This window comes from Patagioenas fasciata, chromosome 28, assembly GCF_037038585.1.
Source record: "Patagioenas fasciata isolate bPatFas1 chromosome 28, bPatFas1.hap1, whole genome shotgun sequence".
Lineage (NCBI taxonomy): Eukaryota > Metazoa > Chordata > Aves > Columbiformes > Columbidae > Patagioenas > Patagioenas fasciata.
Genome location: NC_092547.1, coordinates 2,586,718 through 2,605,249, shown reverse-complemented (window position 1 = coordinate 2,605,249; position 18,532 = coordinate 2,586,718). Strand labels below are relative to the sequence as shown.

Genomic DNA, 18,532 nt, shown 5'->3' with positions numbered 1-18,532 from the left:
CCAGGAGTGAGAGCGCGGCACTGCGTCCTGGTGCCAAGACATGTGCTGGTGGATGATGGTGGTGTGTTGGGAGGCTGCTGGACTCAGTCTCAGTTTTGACTTTAGAAAGTAAGAAAAAGCATTCAAGCTTTGTTCTTTGTAGCGTCCTTTGTCTGGTGTGGGGCCACAGGGACTTATGTGGGACTCCCTTCTCCTGCAACACCTCTCCCACACTACTCCCCTGTCCCTGACACCATGCCAAGTGTTTAGCCTTGCAGGTGCGTGGGAAGATGCCCTGAATGTATTGGGTTGTGGCTCTTCCCTCATCTGTGTCATCTCAGAGGCAGCCAGGCTGCTCACAGGGTTTCTGTCTTCAAGGCTCAGCTGGGCTCAGTGGTGCCTCGGTCCAGCCTGGGGTGAAGTGATGCATCTGGACCTGCCTGCTGGTTGTGCAGAGAGCGCTGGCCATGCCTGTCTTTGTCCACCTGTCCCCAGTCTGTTTCCTTGGTGCTGTCTGCAACCTCTTCCTTGTCTAGATGGCCTCTGCTCCTTCTCTCACTCTGGTTGCATTATGAGACCTTCTTCATGACTTGCTGCTTCTTAAATCTATTCAGGAGTCTTTTTGTAAGGCTCTTTCTCTTGGCCATTAATTTTTTCCTCTCCCACCAATGTGGTCACTAATTTGGTTCCTCCCCTTTACTGATGGGAGATGGGGAGGTGACATTTCTCACCGCATTGCAAGGAGGCGGCCTTCCTCACCACACCTGCCTTGCAGTGAGGACCAGTCATCCCCCATGAAAATTTTATAGCAGTCGCTATTTTGGCCCCCGAGCTGCATGTGTCTGGCATCCCCGGCCTTCCTGTGATGGTGTTTGTGGGTGTGTTGCAGGTGGACAATGCCCAGGCCTTCATTTGGCTGTCACAGCTCCGGCACAGATGGTCAGATGAGGAACGGCACTGCTTTGCCAACATCTGTGACGCCCAGTTCCTGTACTCCTATGAATACCTTGGCAATACCCCTCGGCTTGTGATCACTCCGCTGACCGACAGGTAAGTCCCTGGGACACAATGTCACAGCTGGGCTTTGCCACACAGGTAGAGAGAGAGATGCCAACCAAAGATGGATTTAGTTCAGACACCTGTATCCCTCTTGTTCTGTCTCCATGTCCCAGCACTCCAGTGGTCGAGCTCTAACTCTTATCTGGTTTTTGGTGGTACCCTCTGGGGAATTTGTACATCAGATCCCTGGGTGGGATTCAGCTCACACATTAAAACACTTGTGGGTGTCTTCCTGTGCACAAGATGTCCACAGTCCATAAAGCTGGTGAGTCTAGAGAGCTTTCATCCCATCTTGAAGCAGACATCTACCTGGTTGCCTCAGTGGGGACACCTAGGGTTACTTGAGATACTCTGTGTTGTCCCACCTGGCTTCCAGCTGCCAATCCAGAAGTGTAAAAGTCTCCTATGGACCCCTTGTCATATCTCTCCACCCTATGTGACATTTCAGCAACCAAGAGCATCTCAGGTGGCTCTAGTCACCTGTGTTAGTCAGCTGCGTCAAGCCCCCAGGTATCATCAGGTTTTGTTGGCTATATTGACTACACCTCTGTGGCTTATACAGGTAGTATAGATACTCACATGTGGACACCACCCCAGTGTCCATCATCAACATGATGGAGAAACTTTGGGACTTGCTGCAGCTTTGAGTTGGGTTCACTCATAGGCCACCTGAGCAGGTTTCTGTCAGTGACAGGTCTTCCAGAAAAGCTGTCCTTTTCTCATACTGCCTGAGATGTGCCCAATATCCATGAGTTGTATGAGGATCCAGAGAGAACACAAGCTGGACATGAAGAGGTTTGGGCAGACCTTGGTGGAAGATGAGTATCTCTTGGAGAAAACAGAGCTGAGCAGAGGTGGTAATTAATGCCAAGAAGGCTTTCAGCTCAGACATGACCCCTGCTCACGTACAGCTTTTCAGAGGAGAGGCTCTGCTGAGTGCAATGCTCTAGTGCTATTGCCCTGCAGCCCACAGTTGACCTATTGGACATATTTCCTTTTTTCATTCATCATTCACTGTGACAGATGTTACATCACCCTGACCCAGTCACTGCACCTGACCATGAGCGGAGCACCTGCAGGCCCTGCGGGCACTGGCAAGACGGAGACTACGAAAGATTTGGGGCGAGCCCTGGGCATCATGGTGTACGTGTTTAACTGCTCCGAGCAGATGGACTACAAGGTATGGCTCCCACCTCGGCTGCAGTGCGGTCACATGGGGCTGGGGATGCTCAGGGCCCGAGCAAACCTGAAGGATGAGAGTAATCCAATGGTACCTGGGGTGCATTAGGAGAGGTATGACCAGCAGGTCAAGGGAGGTTGTTCCTTCCGCTCTGCTCTGCCCTGGTGATGCCACATCTGGAGTTGTGTCCAGTTCTGGGCTCCCCAGTTTAAGAAGGAATAACTGCACAGAGTCCAGCAGTGGGCTACAAAGATGCTGAGGGGTCTGGAGCTTCTTTCTTGTGAGGAGAGACTGAGAGAGCTGGAGCTGTTGAGCTGGAGAAGAGAAGCTGAGAGGGATCTGATCAATGGGATCAATATCTCAGGGTGGGTGTCAGAGGATGGACCAGACTCTGTTCAGTGGTGCCCAACGCCAGGGTGAGGGGCAACGGGCACAGACTGAAACACAGGAGGCTCCATCTGAACATGAGCAGAAACTTGTTTGCTGGGAGGTGCCAGAGCCTGGCCCAGGCTGCCCAGAGCGGGTGTGGAGCCTCCTTCTCTGAGACATTGAAACCCGCCTGGACCCACCTGTGTGATCTGCTCTGTGACCCTGCGTGAGCAGGGGGGTTGGACTGGGGGATCTGCAGAGGTCCCTTCAGCCCCACCAGGCTGGGATTCTGTGATCACCTCTCTCCAAATCCCTGCTACACTCCTTTAAGCTGAATGCCTTTTCCTTCTCCTCCCGTTCCTTCTCTAAGATTTGCACAAGGTTCTTCAGGAGGCAGAGACCCGAACTATCTTCTCTGCCTCATTATGCATTTCCCTTCCTTTCTGGAGTTAGATTTCATGTGTAATTCTTCAAAAATGTTGGTCTGTTCAGTTGAGACCAAGGCTGTGCTGATAGTTGGACCCTGGTCGTTTCTTCTCGGCGTGCTCGTGACCTGGCAGCCCCTGGCACGGGGAGGGACCTGTCCTGGTTTTCTCAGGATCCTCTCCCAGAATAAACCCAAAACATAGTGAACCTTCAGCCGCTACAGAGCACTGAATCATTAGGCTGAGTCTTGCTCTCTGCCAGTCTGGCACGGTACAGTGATTTTGGTAGCCTCGGATCATATTTCATTTAGCTTATGGGCTCTCCCAGGAAACGGGACCATCAGTAATTCAGCACAAGTGACCTTTAAATGAAACTGGTGCACAGATATATCGAGAAAGTGCAATTAGCAGATAAAGTGGCAAGCTGCGCAGAGCTATAAATATTATAATTGAGTTGTGCCTGCTGTTTCCATGCACTTTTCTAAATACCCACAATAGACTGTAAATTGCTATAAATAAACAGGCTGGGAAATAAAATCAATTTTTTGCTGGAGTTGATTCCATTTATGATTTCACTCCTGTAATCTTTGTTTTTGTTTTGTTTTTCCAGTCTTGTGGGAATATTTACAAAGGCCTTTCCCAGACGGGAGCCTGGGGCTGTTTTGATGAATTTAACAGGATCTCAGTTGAGGTCCTTTCTGTGGTTGCTGTACAGGTGAGTGGAGAAACACTCATAAATAAATACAAACAGAGCAGAGCCATTCTGCAGTCTTTGGAGCAAGGGTAAAAATGGCAATTGCATATTGCCGGTTTCAGTTCTGTGTATAGGCAGGTGTGGGATTAGATCTCAAGATTAATCACATGAATATCACAGCACTGCCAAGATGTCGCAGTTACGTGCTGCAAAGATATTTGTCACTTTTCTTGCCCCAGTTACAGCATTTGTGCCAAGACAATTCTTTGTAGCATCTTTTCCCAGACCACTACGCACCATGGCTCTGTACCTGTTCCTCCTCAGGAAAGCACTCGTGTCATTAATCTGCTGTGAGATAATTGCAGCACATCGTTTCAAGACAGAGAAGCTGCCTTGACTTGCGGCTGCTCAGTCTGCAATGTAGGGAATAATTTTCACAGAGGGGAAGAGGGGTGTTTGGGGCAGATCCGCTGGACTTCTGGGGGTTCCTTATCACCCCTGGTCAGGCACAGGTTGTGTGTCATACTCAGGAAATGGGAATACATTCAGGATTAATTTTCTTAACCTGTCTCCAAAACTATATGGCTGTGGATTTAGTTCTGGTGTCTGTAACGACAGCTCTGCTAAGTGGCTTTGGAAGGTATTCCTGGCCAACTGGCACCATTCCTTGGAGGAATGTGCGCAGCCCCGTGGTGCTCCCAAAAGCCAGTGTCAGCTGGTGACACTCGGGAGCTGGAATCTGGGGCAGATCTGCGGCCCTTGCTGACGCGCTTGCCCAGGGTACCCTGACACCGTGGGATTAAACCTGGGACAGAGCTATTGGAGCGGTGCCCAGCTGGGCATGGGTGTTTCCCCTGGCGAATGGTTTCTCATCTCCTCTGTAGTTTAGCTGCTCAGTGCATTGTGTTGGTGAGTCTCGTGTGAAGCGCAGCAGCATCCCTGGAGAAGGGCTGGAAGGGAGACTGGCCTCCCCATCGTGCCAGAAAGTCCTGTGCTCTCGTGCTTATATATATAATCTGTCACTTCGCGTCCTCCTTCCCCTCCTCTTACCAGCCCATGAGGAAACCTGGCATTATTTTATACAGGGGAAGCCTTGGGGGGCTTCAGTGCAGAAAACTGAGGTGCCAAAGTGCCCAAGTTCTTCAGGATCCAACTGTCAGCTGAGTGCGTGTTTTAGGATCCTAATATCTGATTGAGGTGCTGAATTGTTCCTGGACTCCCTTTTGGGCTCAGTGTTATAGAAAGATATAAAGCTCAGAAGTTTCTACACTTCTGTAAATGTTTCGGTCAAAGACATTGTTCTTAACCCCTCCATGAACTCCTCATTCTTCTCATCTGTTTCACTCATAATTGGTACCTTATGTGGCATCCCAGAGAAGCCCCAGGCAGGTACAAGAGTTTATGTATCATTCCCTCTCAATTTCTCTTCCGTCAGGTCCTAGTTTAAAGTTGTCGTTGAAAAAAAGTCTTTGAGGATCTTGAAATAAAAAGGGAAGCTGAACAAAAGAAGCCCAGGAATGACTCAACTGCTGATGGTTCCCTCGCTCCTGGCTGGAGCGTGGCAGCTGAAGAAAGCGGCACGGCCGTCATTCCATCATGGTGTCTCCTGGCTGCTATTAGGAGTGTTACCATGGCGATGTTTAATTGGCTGTCTTACTCATGCAGCTGATGTTGATATGGTTCCTTACAGGGAAAAATTCGATTAATTGCTTTACTTTGAGATGGCAAACAGTAGTGAGGTTAGAGCGGTGAATAGAGAGAGATTTGCCCCTCGCTGAGGTGCTGTTTGCAGAGAGGTGAACTCTTCGGAAGGAGAGGAATGAGCAGAACAAAGCTGCAATCAGGCAAATATAAAAACCAATATAATATTAGTGAGTGAAGGTGTTAGGAGAGGTTTTACAGCTTCTGCCTTCTGGTTTTGGTTTTAAATCAAACGTCTGATGTCCCAAAATCTTTAAAAGTGATATCAAGTGGTCAGTTTACAACTGAGCTGAGGCCAAGCTTATTGGGAGGTGCTACCCCTTCTCTGGGCCTGGTCAGGGAACGGAGCAGGCACAGGAGGGTTTTGGGATGTCCTGAAGAGCAACGCTGTGTGGGGAGAGGTGAGATGGGTAAAGGGAATAATGGGCCCATATTGTGATAGACTTTGGGGAGTGCGTTTGGGTGTTGGCTATGTTGTGGATACCTGTACTGCCCTGTGTCTCTCTCACACATCAGACCTCTGCTGGGCTGGCTGGTTCAGAGATGGTGGAGCCTCTGGTGGTGTTTTTGCTGTGAGATGTGCTGAGCAGTGTCCCACAGGTGGTGTCAAAAGCCAAGGTGAATGCAGGCAGTGCTGGGGACATTTCCCGCTCCTGAGTTGCTCTTCCTGACCCACGTTCATCATTGTCTCATGGAGCAAAGGTGTGAAGTCTTGCAACTCCTTTGCATTTTGACTTTCCACTCTCTTCAGCTCTTTTTTCTGCTTTGCCAGAGTTTGACTGAGATGGGAAATTGATATTGCCATGCTGATGTACTCCAAACAGTGTATAAAGCTTTATGCTGCCGGTAAAAAATAAAACAGTGATTAGCCCCATTTGTCACGAGGCCAAGAGTAACGAAGGAAGCACCGTTGTCTGATGTGTTTTTCATCAGTGAACGCTGATACTATAGTACTGTCTTGATTTCTAGGTGAAGAGCGTGCAGGATGCAATACGGGAGAAGAAGAAATCCTTCAATTTTCTTGGAGAAGACATCAACTTAGTACCATCAGTAGGCATTTTCATCACCATGAACCCTGGTTACGCAGGGTGAACAGAGCTACCTGAGAATTTAAAAGCTCTCTCCAGGTGAGTCCAGGTCAGGGTTTGTGACCTGGCAGAAACTGTCTTTTGGAACATCCAGGCTCGACCTCATGTCCTTGGGGAATTCACTTGCATAGGGCATTCGCAGGTAGTTTAAGCCTTGCACAACAGGCCTGGGTCTGGGCACGCACAGGCAGGGCAAAGGAGCTCTGTCCCTTGTCGTGGGGAAGGCAGAGGGTGACCTGGCTCATAAAAGAAGGCCTAGAAGATGAAGCTGCAAATGCGCTGCCTGTAAGACCTGTAGTCAAGAAATACTTGTTCTGCAGTGCCTCCTCACCTGTCATTTTAGGCCGTGTGCGATGGTTGTGCCAGACTTTGAGCTGATCTGTGAAATTATGTTGGTGGCTGAGGGATTCATCGAGGCCCGGGTGTTAGCCAGGAAGTTCATTACTCTCTACCAACTCTGCAAAGAGCTCCTGTCCAAGCAGGTGAGCCTGATTCTGTGGCTGAGTGGTATGATGAATCTCCAAAATCAGCAGAAACATGGCACTGTGCTGCTCAGCTCCATGGCTAACGTTTCACAGCTTTTATTTAATGACTGCATTTGCACTGGCTGCTGGGGGAGGAGAGGGTTGGTGATCATCGGAGCAATAAAATTTGCAGACTGCTTTACTGGAGCATCTGCAGGGACAAAAGCATTTGACCAGCTGCATTAATGGGAGACCTTTCAGTGAGTTTAAATGACACCATGTTTGGGGTAGTATTCAGTGACCTTTTGCTTTCCAGTCTCTTCCTATTGATTCTCCTGCCTGCAAAGGGTTTATGGTGTCCCTCTCTGAGTTCAGCCTTAGGCTGGTTCCAGGTCTTGTTAGAGTTACTGTCAGTGCAAAGCAAATCAGATTTTTCCGTGTCATTATTTGTGTAGATCGAAGCTGGGTCCAGAGGAGACCTGAATCAGGATTCCTGATGATACAAACCTGATCTTGGCTGTGCCAGCATGAGGCTGGGTGGGATATGCTCTGTCGCAGAAACTTGGTGCTGTGCCTTGAGGGGCCTGGTGGAAGCCATGGCCTCCCACACAGAGCAGTCAGCTGTCGAGCTGTGCTCTGGAGGGTGTTAACAGGACAGAAATATCAACAGTTGTTTGTTGGCTTGAGAGTTCTTCTCATGCCGTTTTGTGGTACTTTTTCAGCAATGTCTTTACTGACCCCTTATTCCTGGACCTCCTCTGAGACCAAACAGGCTTGTCATCTTGTGATGGGCAGGGTGGAGAAACTTGGGTCTTTGGGGCCTCATAATGGACTAACAAGCCTTTCACCTTGGTGGCTCCTGCAGATGCAGGGGGCTGGCTGGCCTTGCTATAGGTGCTTTATGATTTAGGTGAAACAAATTGCTTTGGTCTCTGGAGTGCAAATCCTGCTGCTGTCTTACTGCCAACTGTGAGCCCATGTGATGGTCTGAACAGCTGAATTATTTGACTCTTTAATACTGTCCCTGACGGGAATCTCACCTACTGAGATGGAAACCAGGTCACTCAGGCTGGAGAAGGTCTCTGGCCACAATGCAAATAACAGGTTTAGATGTATTTTCATTGCTTACTAGTCTGGCAGTTTGGGAATGGTGGTTCTTCACCCTACATGGTACTGTCTAAGCATAAACTCATGCCTCTTTTTTTTTCTTCCTCTGGTATAGGATCACTACGACTGGGGCTTGCGTGCCATTAAGTCAGTGCTAGTTGTTGCTGGCTCCCTCAAGCGAGATGACCCAGAGCGACCCGAAGACCAGGTTCTGATGCGCTCTCTTCGTGACTTCAACATCCCCAAGATTGTGACGGATGATGTGCCGGTGTTTATGGGGCTGATTGGGGATCTATTCCCTGCCCTGGATGTGCCTCGGAAGCGTGACCTGAATTTTGAGTCGTTTGTGAGGCAGGCTGTGCTGGACCTCCGGCTGCAGGCTGAGGACGACTTTGTGCTCAAAGTAAGACCAAGAGATCTTCTGCTACACCCACGTCGCCATCAAATCATTTGGGTTTTCTCAAACAGCTTTGCTTCTACAAAGAGAGCTCTGCACAGCATTGTCCTTGCAGGCAGATCTCGCTGGAGGGCAGTCAGCTGTGCTGGGTCTGAGGCAGTTGCACCTGCTCCTGAAGTCAGCACTGGATCAGTCTCTGGGCTTCCAAAGGGGCCAACTTTTGTAGGCTCATGAAAGTGTAGCCCCTGGAGAGCAGGGCCTCATCAGGTGGTGGTTGTCAAGTATAAACAGCGCTGAAAGTTTATCTGCAGGCTGAGGATTTCACCCATTGTGATTAGAGTGGCTGGACCAAACTCAATTGTCAAATCTGCTTGTGTCTCAGGGTCACGTCTTTCTAAAGAGGTGGCCCAGTGGGACCTATTTTATAGACCTGAACTTCAGTTTGGCATCTTTGTCTAAAATTTGGGAGTGTTTTTCTCAGGTGGTGCAGCTGGAGGAGTTGCTGACGGTCCGGCACTCTGTCTTCGTGGTGGGTAACGCGGGCACGGGCAAGTCTCAGGTGATGAGATCCCCGAACAGGACTTACCAGATAATGAAGCGACGTCCTGTCTGGACAGACCTCAACCCCAAGGCAGTCACCAATGATGAGCTCTTTGGCATCATTAACCCAGCAACAAGAGAATGGAAAGACGGTAAATGTCATTTCATGTCTGAAATATGTAGATAAAGACGGGTATTTTTAATGACTTTCCCGAGCAGCAGCAGGGTGACTGGTTCTTCATGTGCAGGTCTGAGAGCCCAGGTGCTTGTCTGCTGCCTACAGCCACATGACAGTTTGTTGTTGAAAGGATACACAGGATGTTTTAGCTCTTTGATCTTCAAATGGGAAATATAGCATAAGCCTACTTGATCCTATTGCCCCAAGAATAATTTTAATGCCCATTAATACCAACACTTACCAGTTCCTAAGTGGGGCAGGCAGTTTTTGGGAGTTGGCTGGACCAGTGATGGAAGAGATGTCCCTCCTGCACTGTGGTGTGCACTGGGACCCCAAAAAATGTCCCATCCCCAGGTTTTCATTGCTGATAGCACGCACAGCAGCCTTAACGTCAGTTTTTCCACTCAGTATGGCTGCCCGATCTCTGTAGCACACCAGCGTTTGCCAAGCTGTTGATCCTGCTTACTCCTGAGGAACATTTCAAACTTGCTGGAAGATTACAGAAAATCTGGAGTGGAAATGTTGGTTGTGACTGATACATAAAGGCAGCTTCGATTTACGTGTGCGGCGGGTTTGGGAGGTGTGGGGGAGGTGAGGGAAGACATTACCATGAATCATCCACAGCAGCAGATGAGCTGCCACCCACCTCCCCTGGCCCCGCCATGGACCCTTCCCGACCCCCTGCTTTGCTCCAATGCCAGGTTAATTTCTTTCTAATTGTAATTAGGGAGCCTAAATCAAAGTGGCAGAGGGACGTGCAGGGTGCAGCCTGAACTGTGCAGACTGGCTGCAGCAGTGGCTGCAGATCGAGGGCAGCGGTGACACCGAACAGCAGGAGGGACATTTTACAGGTGACTGTCCGGTGGTTTCTGGCCTGCGATGGTTTAAATGAAATAGTGGCACTCCTCCCTGAGCTTTCAAGGCAGATATTTTCTGCAGTAACCATTCCTGAAAATGTTGTTTCATGTTGTCAAAGACCAGCAAGGCAATCTTCACCACAGCCTAGCAAGAGGTGACCTGTTCCCTTACAGATCAGCCCCTGCTTTTCCGCTCCCCAGTTTTATCCTGTCACATTATCAGAAGTTGAAAAGGTCCTACATGTTAGGTGGTAAAAGGTCCCATATGGGAATCCCAAAAGTGTTCTTTGCAGAACAAAACTCTTCTTTTAAACCCCAAGAGAGCCGTGTGCTGTGGATGCACAAGGTCAGGACAGAGGCGCTTTCCTCTCCCCGCTGCCGCGGTGTATCCGAGGGAAGCCCTGATGCCCTGAGACAGCAACTGTTTCTGATGCTAATAATGTCGGAGTGGTTCCCAAGGCGTGTGTCCAACACGTAAGGAACTGGCTGGAGGCAGAGGCGCTGAAGCGTTATTTTTGTTGACCCAGTCTCGGGATCACACACCTGTTCCAGGTGAGCCGTTCTGCATTTGCTGAGCACAAGCTTTGTCTTCAGTCAGATGGTGCCACTAGCTGTTCCTGATCTGGATCACAAAGAAATAGCTTGTCCTGGAGAAAAAAAGAAAAAAAAAAAGAGTTCTTGTCACAATTCACTGGAAGAGAGGCTTTTTTTTAATGTTTGCCTGATGTTTTTTCATGAAGACCAGCATCTCCCGAGGTATTTTCACATGTAGAGGAGAGCAATAGTTTTGTGGAGTTTTCATTTGCTCTGCAGTGCTGCTGCTCTATTCCCAGCCTTCGTGGTCTTCTTAACATTCATTATTTACTCCCCTTGAGACTCTGTATCCTCTCTCTCCTTGATTTTACCAACATTTTGTTCTGTCATTCAATGTCATTCTGTGCTTGTTCTCCCCTCAGTCTCACTAAAGCCATGACCCAGCGTTTAATGCATCTTGATTGCCCTGATATACTTTGAGCCACAAAAAAATATTTATAAGGATTTCCTAGGCATATTCAGGTGGTTTTCTCTGCATTGTATAACTCATGCCGCCTTTTGCCTTTGAGTAGCTACTCTACATTTTTCTTATCCCTTATGATTCTCGGTGGGAATGAAGCTCGTGCGTAGGTCTGCAATCATTTTCAGTAGTGATAACTGATAACCCTTTTTTCACTTTAAAGCAAACTAGAACCGTATTGTGATATAGTAATATTTACGTATAGGCACATAGAGTTTTGCATGTTTGAGAGGAAAGCATTAATTAGAGTAATTTTTACTGTGTTGCTGGAGAAAACCGTTAGAGCAGGTGTCAAGTTCAGTGTTCATCACCATCTTCCTGTCACCCTCCCAGGCCTGTTTTCATCAATCATGCGAGAGCTGGCCAACATCACGCATGACGGTCCCAAGTGGATGGTACTAGATGGAGATATTGATCCAATGTGGATTGAGTCTCTTAATACTGTGATGGATGATAATAAGGTAATGAATATAAGTTAAAGAAGGAGATATTCTTTGACTGCATGGCATGGTTCAGCCTAAAAATGCAGATGCTGAAATAACACCTCCTAGAATAATGCGGTTGTGTTTCTTCAGATACACCAAACAATATCACATATAGAAAATGGTGCATGAGGGGAAATAGCTCAAATCATGGTTTCATTGTAATTTCCCTTCCTGGAACTGGGCTCATGGATAATCACAGATGTCCTGATTGTAACTCCAGGCCCTTCAAAAATAGGGTGGGGTCATAATTCCACACCTTTTTCCGCCGCTCGAAGGGAGTGCTGTTCCTTTGAGTCATGGAAGACAGTTCTACTACCTGCTGGAAATCAGCTGCATTCCCTCAAGGAACTGTGCTGGCAGCAACCAAGCTTTTTAGTGCAAAGTGCTGAATGCTTTTCGTTCCTGTTCCTGGGGAAGATGTCATTCTGTCTGTCTGTCTGCCCAATGCAGGTGCTGACCCTGGCGAGCAATGAGAGAATCCCTCTGAACCCAACGATGCGGTTGGTGTTTGAGATCAGCCACCTGCGCACAGCCACCCCAGCAACCGTGTCCCGAGCGGGTGAGTCCTGGCCTGAGCTCCGCACTGGGATTTGCCGTGAACCCAGGAGGATCTAGTGCCATTAACCAGTCTTCTGTTGGCCAACTTGACTCCTGTTGCAAGTACCCAACCTGAGATCACAGCGGCCGTGGGTGGACAGGGCAGGTTTCTGACAGACAAACTGAGGATCCTGACCCCAAATGCACATGTGGAGCTGTCATCATCCTGGAGATTTACCCAGAGCACTCTGACTGTTGGTGGGTGATCATGGCTTCAGCGTTGCTGAGTGCTCCTGTTGTGCAAAGCCCTTTGGATGGACTTTATGAGGAGAAGGACAGTATCTGTCTCAAAGAGTTCTTGATCTTCTGAAGAAGTGCATGAAGTATGGGAGAAGGGAATGGAGGTGTCCCCTAGTTTTACACATGGGGAAATGGGGCCCAGAGCAATGAAACTGCTCAGACAAGACAATGTTCTGAATTTAGGGCAAGGTCATGAAAAGCGCCGTGGTTTCAAGGGTGAAGTTTCTTCACTGTTCATGTTTCTGCTCTGCAGTGGGGCAACCCTGAGCTGAGTGTTTTGGTAGCTTGCTTAATTCAGAAATCGTAGAACCAACCTTTCAAATAGCTATAATTACTTTATGGAGGACTTCAGTGCAGCTACAATATTAGTTTGGAATTCTGTAAGTGTAGCTTAAATGAATGTAAAATGGCAAGATGAAAGGGTTTATTTTATTACTCCTCTATTTGACCGCTTTTGAACTCATCGTGCTCGCAGGAAATCATTGCCTTTAGCAAGTCTTCCATTCTGCTTCTTTCAAGAAGATCAAAGTTTTAAAATGCTTGAAACTTCTGATTATTGTTATTACTTGTATATGTGCCGGTGCCAGCGGGTCTGAGTGTGAGAATGGGTGTTCTCTTTATTGTACCTGGGAATAGGACACGTACCGCTGACAAGCAGAATGCCAGTATTCTGAGAGAGCATTTCTAGTCTTCCTGGGTTGTGATGGACGTATTGCTTTCTAATTTCCATCCCTTAGATTTAAGAAGATTATTCCCATTCCTGAACAGAGTATGGTTCAGATGTTGTGCTACCTCCTTGAATGTCTCCTGGCAGAGGAGAACACACCTCCTGACTGTCCCAAGGAGCTTTATGAACTTTACTTTGTCTTTGCTGCCGTCTGGGCCTTTGGTGGATCAATGTTTCGAGATCAGGTAAGACGGAAGATGCCTCTTCAGCATCTTTCACACAGTTTGTTTGTGTGGTTTTGTGTTGCTTTGATTTCTTCATACTTTCTGAAACATAGTGCTATGCCAGTAATGCTGTTTTCCTGGGGCTCTCATATAGGTGATAATAAACTAGAAACACAACAATTCCTTTTACGAAAGGCCTCGTTATCCAGGGTGTAACACCACCGGAGAACAGCTGAGGGGTCAGTGGTAAAGGTGGAGGGATGTTTGCTTATGCAGATGCATTTCACTGGGGAGAAACATAAGGTTAACTTATAGAAGCCTGTGGATGTGCATAATGTGATCAAATTAAGACTGATTTATCAGATGGATGTATCAGTGGAGCAGTCTTTCAGCCTTCTGACTGCACAGGTAGACGTGCTACATAACACAAACCAGCCGGTGTTTTGTCACCAGGGCAGAGCAGAGCCGGAGGAACAACCTCCCTTGACCTGCTGGTCATACTTTTCCTAACGCACCCCAGGTGCCATTGACTTTCGTGGCCACAGGGGCACACCTGCTCTTGGGTGGTTGCATCCCCTAGTCAGAGGACGCCTTATCCTCAGATCTAAAGTGTGCAGTCCTGATGTCTGGGTCTGCCCACACTGCACTGCTGTCAAGGGCTTGGAGATCCACGTCTGATCTCCGCTGGGCTCGTGTCAAACTCTGTGTTGTCTGGACTATGCGGGAGGTCTCTCCACGAATGTAACACCAGACACCCCTCCCCAGCTCGGGTGGAGGCACTGCCGTTCTTGATGGCTGCTCAAGTGCTCCCAGGGGTCTCTTTGTGTGTTTTCATGTACCTTAACGCCAGACCTAGAGTGTCTGCTGGTCTCTTCAGATTTGCTCCATGCCAAGGATCAGATGCTTCAGGAAGTGCTGAACAACACAGCTCAAGCTCAGCTGGGTGCTCACTTGGTGCCATCACACCTTGTGACCATTGAATGACCTGTGCGAGACCAGCTTCCTTGGTCCTTGTGGAGCCTCCATTTCCCATGTGCCAGCTGGGAAATACTCAGCCTTAGTGTTGCCAGTCTAGGATGACTTAAAGAAACAAAACAAAACACAATAAAGCCTGGGAAGCACTACTTGTCTTTGCTTCAGCAGTACAAGCGCAAGTATGCTGGTGTGCGGTGCTGTGGCAGCTGGCCGCTGTGTTCCCCGTGCCGCACAGTCAGTCTCGGGTGCATCAGGCCGGGCTCCTGCCTGCGGTAGTGGCTCTGGGTGGGCTGCAGGAGCAGCTGCAGGCACAGCGACCCTCCGGGAGGCTCCGCCGGGAGCCTGGCTGTGCGTTACTGCCCGCGATGCTCTGTAAATGTCAGAGCTGAGAGTGCGAGGATACAGCAGTCCGAGCAATGGGGAGCCTGATGAAAAATGATCCAATATAAAATCTGTTTATTGCTTTCCACCGAAGGTGCCCTTCGCGCTGACCTTTCGCGGCCGAAATGTCAGGAGAAACAGTCTGGGAGGCTTCCCACTACTCGGTGCTTGTTGGTGGGTAGCGGGGCCCCTGTATAAAAACAGATGATAGATTTGCCATTTCCTGGCTCTGAAATTAGCGGTAATCCATATGGGGTTTTTATTAAGGAAGTGGTTTGAATTCCACACCGTTCTGGCAATAGAGCTGGGGCTGGAGTGGCTCCATTTAACCGCGGGGTCAGGGAGGGCGGGCAGCGCGGCACAGCGCGCTTGCAGGCGGTCTGGCTGTGCGGGGTAAGGGCACCCTTGTGGGAAAGCTTTTAGCAGCCACGCACGTCCCGCTCCACTGCGGGCGACTCTGCTGCCGCTGCTGAGGAGTTATAACAACAGGAGAATGGAGAATTACAGGGATTCTGCCTCTCTGAATAGCAGGAGTCTGCAAAATCGTGGATACTATTAATGTGTTTTTCAAATCCACTGGTCTTTTGAGGGACTGTGGCTCAGGAGGCTTTATGGAGGACACTTGGTTCAGTTCAGCAACAAACCCAGGTTTCCTTATGGAGGCCGAGCAGCCTATGGACAATGTGTTGGTGACCCCACATTGTATGGCTATGGGGAGGAGAGACCCGCAGACACCCCAGGAACAAACTGTGCTGTTAAAACGGGCTAAATGATGCGTCCGGTATTTCACAAACATCTTTCTCACAGCAATTTTCCTCTCCTCCTCCCCTCCACCTCTCTCCAGTTCCCATTGTCCACATGGGAAGGTGTTTGGGCAGAATGGCTGGCCCAATGTCATACAGGAGACCTAGGGCAGAGGAGGGGACTAAGCACATTTTGTGAGTCCTGACCCAGCATCTAAAGCAAAACTGTCACCCCAGTTGAAAAAATTCAGATGCTCCAAAATCTCCATGTGTAGAAAGATACAATGGGGAAAAGCAAGGAAACGGGTGCTTTGAGGGGAATGTGGCAGCGCAGAATCACGGCGGGGTCAAAGGGGCAGACCCTCGCTGCTGCTTTGGTACGCTGGTGTCTGCAGTCCTGCTTGTCTGAAACGTTGTGGCTTGAAAAGAAGCCAGAAGACAACAACTCACTCTGAATAGAGTGGTGTGATTGATGAGGAAAGGCTTTGGTATGCATGCTGTGACTGACCATGAGCACAGATGTAGACGGATGTTGTGTCCTTGTCTGTTGGAAGAAGTAGGCACCAAGAATCAATCAAGTGGTCTGTTTAGTCATAGGCACGTATTTCTCTTTCTCAAATTGATCCATCTATCTAGTCTCAGACATACCAAGAGTGATCAACACAGAGGATGAATTATTTAGATGAATAAATAGGACTGATGAGCAGAAATGAAGAAAATGAAAAATTAGGCTTAATAGCAGGAAAAATGATAAGAACTTTATGCTGTGGAATATATTTTAAGGACTAATCCCGCTCTGGTGGACTGGGATAGATAACATTCTCCATTACTAATTAATTGATCCAGATTAGTGTATTTTCTCCACTTTTTGTCTTATAGCTTGTGGACTACAGAGTGGAGTTCAGCAGGTGGTGGGTGGCAGAATTCAAGACTATCAAGTTTCCCTCTCAGGGCACAGTCTTTGACTTCTACATTGATCCAGAAACGAAGAAGTTTGAACCTTGGTCTAAACTTATTCCTCAGTTTGAATTTGATCCAGAAATGCCCTTACAGGTATGTGAACCTTGCACGTGTTTTGTCTGGGAAGAGCACATGCATTTTAGTGACTGTATGCAGGCATTTCAATTGAAGTCTCATTCGAGGTCAAGCACTTCATAATAAGAATGGCATTCCGTCCTGGTTTTGTTAAAAACAAGTTTCTCTTTTAGTGAATTTGCCTGTCAGGTAAAACCTTCATATCAGCTGCGTTTTCCTGGAGAACCAGATCCATGTTTTGGTAAACATAGCAATGGAATGTGAGGTTATTGATAAGGACAGATTCGCATCTCGCGAGAGGGGCGATGAGAAACAGGTGACCAAGAAGCTGACAAACAGAGTATAACATCCCATTCACGTGAATGCTTCATATAAAAGTGGGAGATCACGAGGATCTCGTCCATTTTGCTTATGGCCGAGATTAGGAGAGGACCTTGCTGGTCGTCCCTGCGAACTGAGGCCTCATGACAGACTGAATCCAGCTCCGGTTGGCTGCACAGTCCAGTCCAGGACTTCAGGTGCCAGCTCTGCAGTTGCTGGGGCTTTCAAGATTGGTTTTGTATATTTTGTATTATTTTCTCTATTCTTATTAGTAGCATTAGTAAAACATTTTTAATTTTTCCAATTCTCTTCTATCTATCCTTCTTTCCCTCCCAATCACCTGTCCTGAGTGGGAATGGGGGAGAGAGAGGGGCTGAAGGTGGGGGAGAGGGGGCTAACAACACATCTGCCATGGTTGTATTGTCACCCCACAATCAAAACCCTTGACACATTCTTTATGAAGTACAACTCAATTACCCATCTTTCTTTACTGTACTTTGACTGTGAAGACTCATCCTCCATCCATCTTCCAGAGCTGAGTGATGTACATGAGGCGCAGGCTCAGAGACACCTATGAGCCAGGGCTGGTGTGCCCAGGGTGCGGGATGGAGGTGCGTTTGGCCTGCAGAGAGAAGCAGGATGTGGGACAACGTAGTGACAAAGTCCCTGAGACACCATCTCGTCATTCTGCGTGGCTGAAAATAGGGTTGTTTATATGATTTGGACGAAAAATGAGAGTTGCTGCAGGTAGTGAATTGCGTTTGCCAGCTATGCCTTTCTTTCCTTTTAGAGGTGCCACAGTGAGCAGATGACTTGTAAAAATTGTTACCATTTTAGCAAAATGTGTGTTTGCGGGGAGATCCAGATGTTGCTCTCAGCATCCCGCTGTCATTGTTTCGTCTGTACAGATGGTTTGACTTGAATGGTTGGTAGCAGTGTATTGTTCCCTTCCTAGCGCCATCTAGAAACTCAGGTCACCGCACTCATTCCTGGCTCTCCCAGTTTGATGTCTCCTCAGAACATGGCAGTGGGGTGGTGCCACAGATGGGTACACTTACCTGCTCGTTTTGCCCCTCTCAGGCTTGCCTGGTGCCCACCACCGAGACGGTCCGTGTGCGGTACTTCATGGACAGGCTCCTGGAGCGCCGGCGCCCCGTGATGCTGGTGGGCAACGCCGGCACGGGGAAGTCTGTGCTGGTGGGGGACAAGCTCTGCTCACTGGATACAGACGCCTATGTGGTGAAGAAGGTCCCGTTTAACTACTACACCACCTCTGCCATGCTGCAAGGTAAGACAATGGCTGAGATGTGGGACTTCTGCCTGGCAGGTCACCAAATTCCTGGGGTGTCCGTCGGGGTTTGGAGCTGGGTGTGCACTGTGGGCACTGCACTGGCACCCACTGACTCTTAAATCCCACTGTGAAACTCACTGGTCCGCAGACTCCTGGTTTTATGGAAAATGGCATTTCCCAACATGAGGGATTGAATTCTGAACACCACGACTCTGGTTCAGGGCTGTGCAAAGCACACACTTAAATCTGCTGCTGTTCTCTACAGCACACAGCTCGTACTTGACTTGAGGTGTGTCTTTAATACGCTTGAATTTAAGCCCGTGCTGAATAGAATGGGTTGCTTGGCTGGGATCTAAGCTGTCCTCAGAGTGCAATGATGGGAATTGCATCCCAGTTGTCAGTGAGGACAGTGCTAATGGGGATGTGCAGGTGCTGCTGGTTCCTGGGCTGTCCCCCGCATCCTGATGCAGCCCCGTGTGCT

At 48.6% G+C, this 18,532-nt stretch overlaps 2 protein-coding genes across 2 annotated transcripts in view; both read left to right on the top strand.

The window, feature by feature from the left end:
- The first annotated feature begins 6,479 nt into the window (after nucleotides 1-6,479).
- Nucleotides 6,480-12,607, top strand: LOC139825445 (dynein axonemal heavy chain 9-like). The gene is made up of 6 exons (XM_071799999.1): nucleotides 6,480-6,534; nucleotides 6,839-6,977; nucleotides 8,182-8,469; nucleotides 8,945-9,155; nucleotides 11,426-11,553; nucleotides 12,028-12,607. Exons 2-6 carry the CDS (start codon nucleotides 6,849-6,851, stop codon nucleotides 12,190-12,192), a joined length of 921 nt encoding a protein of 306 aa, XP_071656100.1. The 5' UTR covers nucleotides 6,480-6,534; nucleotides 6,839-6,848; the 3' UTR covers nucleotides 12,193-12,607.
- Nucleotides 12,608-13,142: 535 nt separating this feature from the next.
- The window catches only part of LOC136115847 (dynein axonemal heavy chain 9-like), a 59,188-nt gene continuing 53,798 nt past the window's right edge, over nucleotides 13,143-18,532 (top strand). The window contains exons 1-3 of the mRNA XM_071799996.1: nucleotides 13,143-13,326; nucleotides 16,284-16,457; nucleotides 17,841-18,048. Of these exons, the coding sequence (XP_071656097.1) occupies nucleotides 13,186-13,326; nucleotides 16,284-16,457; nucleotides 17,841-18,048 (523 nt within the window). The 5' untranslated portion in view covers nucleotides 13,143-13,185. The remainder of the gene's footprint in view (nucleotides 13,327-16,283; nucleotides 16,458-17,840; nucleotides 18,049-18,532) is intronic.

Excerpts from the sequence above, each read along its gene's own strand:
- LOC139825445 (XM_071799999.1), top strand. The coding sequence starts at position 6,849 with ATGGTTGTGCCAGACTTTGAGCTGATCTGTGAAATTATGTTGGTGGCT. Across the intron at positions 8,470-8,944 it reads AGGACGACTTTGTGCTCAAA|GTGGTGCAGCTGGAGGAGTT; the intron begins GTAAGACCAAGA and ends TGTTTTTCTCAG. Across the intron at positions 11,554-12,027 it reads CTGTGATGGATGATAATAAG|GTGCTGACCCTGGCGAGCAA; the intron begins GTAATGAATATA and ends TGCCCAATGCAG.